Below are 3579 nucleotides of genomic sequence, written 5' to 3'. Positions count from 1 at the left end.
CATACATACATTATCAGTGAGGGTTCAATGCTTGAATTTTCATGTTCTCTGCTTTCATGAGCTATCTTCTTGCACTTTTATCTGTTTTATTGTATAATGATAGAATTAGTGGAATTTGATTTGTAATTGTTTTGAAGAGCTTATTTACTTTTGATCAAGTGGGCAAGAATCATATAGTTGCATTTATTTATATATATATAGGCTTGCATTGCATTTCATGAATTTCTACATGTTCATACTTATTTCCTTATCTCCTTCAATTAAGCATGAGGACATGCTAATGTTTAAGTGTGGACAGGTTGATAAACCACTATTTTATGGTTTATATTGTGTTTAATTGTGTGGTTTTATCATGATCCTTACCCACTTATTCATTAAATTAGCATGAAATTATAATTCCTTCCTGAATTTATAACATGTTTGAAAACTGCTTCCTAGAGACTTTAATTATGTAATTTTAATTCTCCTTTATTCTATTCGATGCCGTGATCTGTATGTTGAGTGTTTCAGACTTTATAGGGCATGAATGAGTTGGAGATTGGAAAGGAAGCTAGCAAAAATGGAAGGAACACAAGAACCTGAGGAGATAACCAGCGAGAAGTGACGTGGTCGCATGGCTCACGCGACCGCGCGAAGGAGAGCAAATCGCAGTGACGTGGCCGCATGGCTCACGCGGCCGTGCGGATTGGAAAAGCTAAAGCGACGCGGTAGCGTGGACGACGTGAATGCGTGGCAAGGAAAAGCGCGAATGACGCGTCCGCATGGATGACGCGATCGCGTGACATGTGCGATCTGCATAATCTGCAGAATTCACTGGGGGCAATTTTGGACCTTATTTCGACAGAGTTTTTGGCCCCGGAACAGCAGACTAGAGTCAGAGAATATGCAGAAACAAAAGATAACATTCATTCTAGACAGTTTTTCAGTTTTAGATCTAGTTTTACTCCTTTAGGTTTCTTTCTCTAGGTTTAGGAATTTTTAATTTTCAATTGGTCTTAGCACTGGAACATTGAGAAGAGTTATTTCCTCATCAAGACTTCGTCATTCTAGTTCGTTCTCTTAACTTGGTTGTATTCTTCCATGTTCTTTGCTTTGTTCAATTTTGTCATTTGAATACTTTCATGATTATTTAGTACAAGGATTATTTCTTCCAATTTAATTTATTTTCCATTCCAATAATCATGTCTTCTTTTAATTCCCTTTCATGTGTTATGGATTTATTATTTACAATGAGTAAGTAGTTTCCTCACTTGATAGGGAGTTGATTGAAAGGAACTCTTGAGTTGGAAGGATTGAAAGAAAATTTGTAATTGGGTTAACTGTTGGATTGTTATCTAATCACTAACACCAACCCATTTGAACTAAGTGCGTTGCAACTCGTGAACAGATCTAGCATTCCAACTTGTTTGACTTTCCTTTACCTAGTAAAGGATAACTAAACAGAACAACCATTAATTATAAATTAATCTTGAGATCATTCCATCATTAATAGAGATTCCAACTAATCAACTCCCAGTCAAGGCTTTTATTCACATTATTTGAATTTTCTCAATTTAATTTTTCACCTACTTAACTCAACTTCTTGGAACATCTGATTAATAAAATAGCACACTTTTCTGCAACTCGTTGGGAGACGACCTGGGACTTAAACTCCCAGTAATTTTTAATTTACACTCTCTGTGACATATTTCTAAATTGATAGGCAGATTTTCGGTGAGTTAAGAGCTATACTTGCAACGTAACTATTTTAATAATTTTTAATTCACCAACATCTATGTCTCATCACTCCCACCTAGCACTTTTCTTTAACATCCTTAAGTTGGACGGTCATGAGCTCAAATCTCTTCGCCTTTGGGTGCATCCTCAAAAAGGAACACCTCAACCTCTTTATTGCTTTTCATCTTCTCTCTATGGTAGAGCTTTAGATGATGACCATTAACCTTGAGAATTGTGGCGCTTGAAGGGTGACTCAAATGGAAGACACCATATGGCTCAGCTTTCTCCACCCTATAAGGTCCTTCCCACCTTGATCTTAACTTACCTGGCATCAACCTCAATCTTGAGTTATAGAGGAGGACTAGGTCCCCAACCCTAAACTCTCTCCTTTTGATGTTTCTGTTATGCACCGCTTTCATCCTCTCTTTGTAGAGCCTCGAATTCTCATAGGCTTCCAACCAAAGACACTCAAGCTCCACCAACTGTAACTTCCTTTCGATCCCCCCAAAACCTGAGTTGCATTCTTTTACGGCCCAATAAGCGTTATGTTCTATCTCCATCGGAAGATGGCAAGCCTTTCCATAGACCAACCGGAACGGGCTCATACCAATCGGCGTCTTATAAGCCGTCTAGTAGGCCCAAATCTAATCGCCGAGCTTAGAACTCCAATCTCTCCTATAAGGCTTTACAATCTTTTCCAATATGCGCTTGATTTTCCGATTGGAGACTTTGGTTTGGCCATTTGTTTGGGGGTGATATGTCATAGCCTCCTTGTGAATGATACCATACTTCTTCATCAACCCTGTCATCCTTTTGTTGCAAAAATGAGAGCCTTGATCACTCACGATTGCTCGTGGTGATCCAAAGCGACAAATAATGTTATTCCGATGAAAAAAAAGAACCACATTAGCATTATTAGTTCGGGTGGGAGAAGGTTCAATTGTAGGTAAAAACTCATTAATTATTGATCCCATCTCATAAACAATCTCCTCAAAGTCTTCAACCATGATATGTCTTGGAGGTTGTACACCCTCCTCAACATCAAATTCAAATGTCTTGGAAGGAAGCTCTGTGACTTGAGTTTCCCATGGAGGTTTCGCATCTACTAAGTCCTCAACCACTTCCTCTTCCTTGATAATTTCGATTTTCTCCACTTGATCTAGTACAAAATCTAACTCCTCCTTAATAACTTCCACTTCTTGACAACTTTCTTTAATTCTTCCTAATTTTTCAACTACTCCTTCATCTTCAAGGGTCTCTCCTACCTCTACTTTTTGGACCTCCTCTTGCTTCTCTTGAAGTATGTATGCGTGAACCCGATCCATTACGTCCCTAAGACGATCCCTTCTCTCTTGTTCCATATCAATAGCGTAATTGGGATCATGTTGCTCTTGGATTGATGGATATGGGTAAAAGGTAAGTACACCAGAGCTTGAGGGTTTAGTATTGAGGGTAAAGGATAGATCCACACGGGATATAAGAGCTTGGAGAGTAGAGGTGAGACCGGTGAGAGCAGAGGTAAGTATGGTTTGAAGCTCCTGTTGCCCTTGGCGAATAACATTAAAGGTATCATCTATGGGAGATTGGGGTGGATAGGAGGGTTCATTTGTTGGGAGAAAGGGCTCATAGTGGAAAGGTGGTTCTTATTGATAAGGATATGGAGATGGTGTATATTGAGGTGGTGGTTCTGGGTATGGTTCATATGGTTCGTATGGTGGTTGGTGTGGTGGATAAGGGTTAGGGTCATATAGAGGTGAATGGTGGAAATGAGCTTTTTGAGTATGGTGGTTCAAAGCTATATTGAGGAGGGGGTTCATAGGCATATGGTGGGGCTTGTTGGTAACTACAAGGGAGTCCACCATA

General features: G+C 39.3%; 1 protein-coding gene across 1 annotated transcript; it reads right to left on the bottom strand.

Moving 5' to 3' along the window:
* Window positions 1-1835: 1835 nt before the first annotated feature.
* On the bottom strand, window positions 1836-2321 carry LOC112763302 (uncharacterized). Its single transcript, XM_025809008.1, has one exon. The coding sequence runs from the start codon at window positions 2319-2321 to the stop codon at window positions 1836-1838; it is 486 nt and encodes a 161-aa protein (XP_025664793.1).
* Between the last annotated feature and the right edge of the window lie 1258 nt (window positions 2322-3579).

This window comes from Arachis hypogaea, chromosome 17, assembly GCF_003086295.3.
Source record: "Arachis hypogaea cultivar Tifrunner chromosome 17, arahy.Tifrunner.gnm2.J5K5, whole genome shotgun sequence".
NCBI classification, from domain to species: domain Eukaryota; kingdom Viridiplantae; phylum Streptophyta; class Magnoliopsida; order Fabales; family Fabaceae; genus Arachis; species Arachis hypogaea.
Note: the sequence above shows the minus strand (reverse complement) of the source record. Positions and strands in the feature narration are given on the sequence as shown.

Coding starts and splice junctions, on each gene's coding strand:
- LOC112763302 (XM_025809008.1), bottom strand. CDS start 2,321: ATGAGCCCGTTCCGGTTGGTCTATGGAAAGGCTTGCCATCTTCCGATG.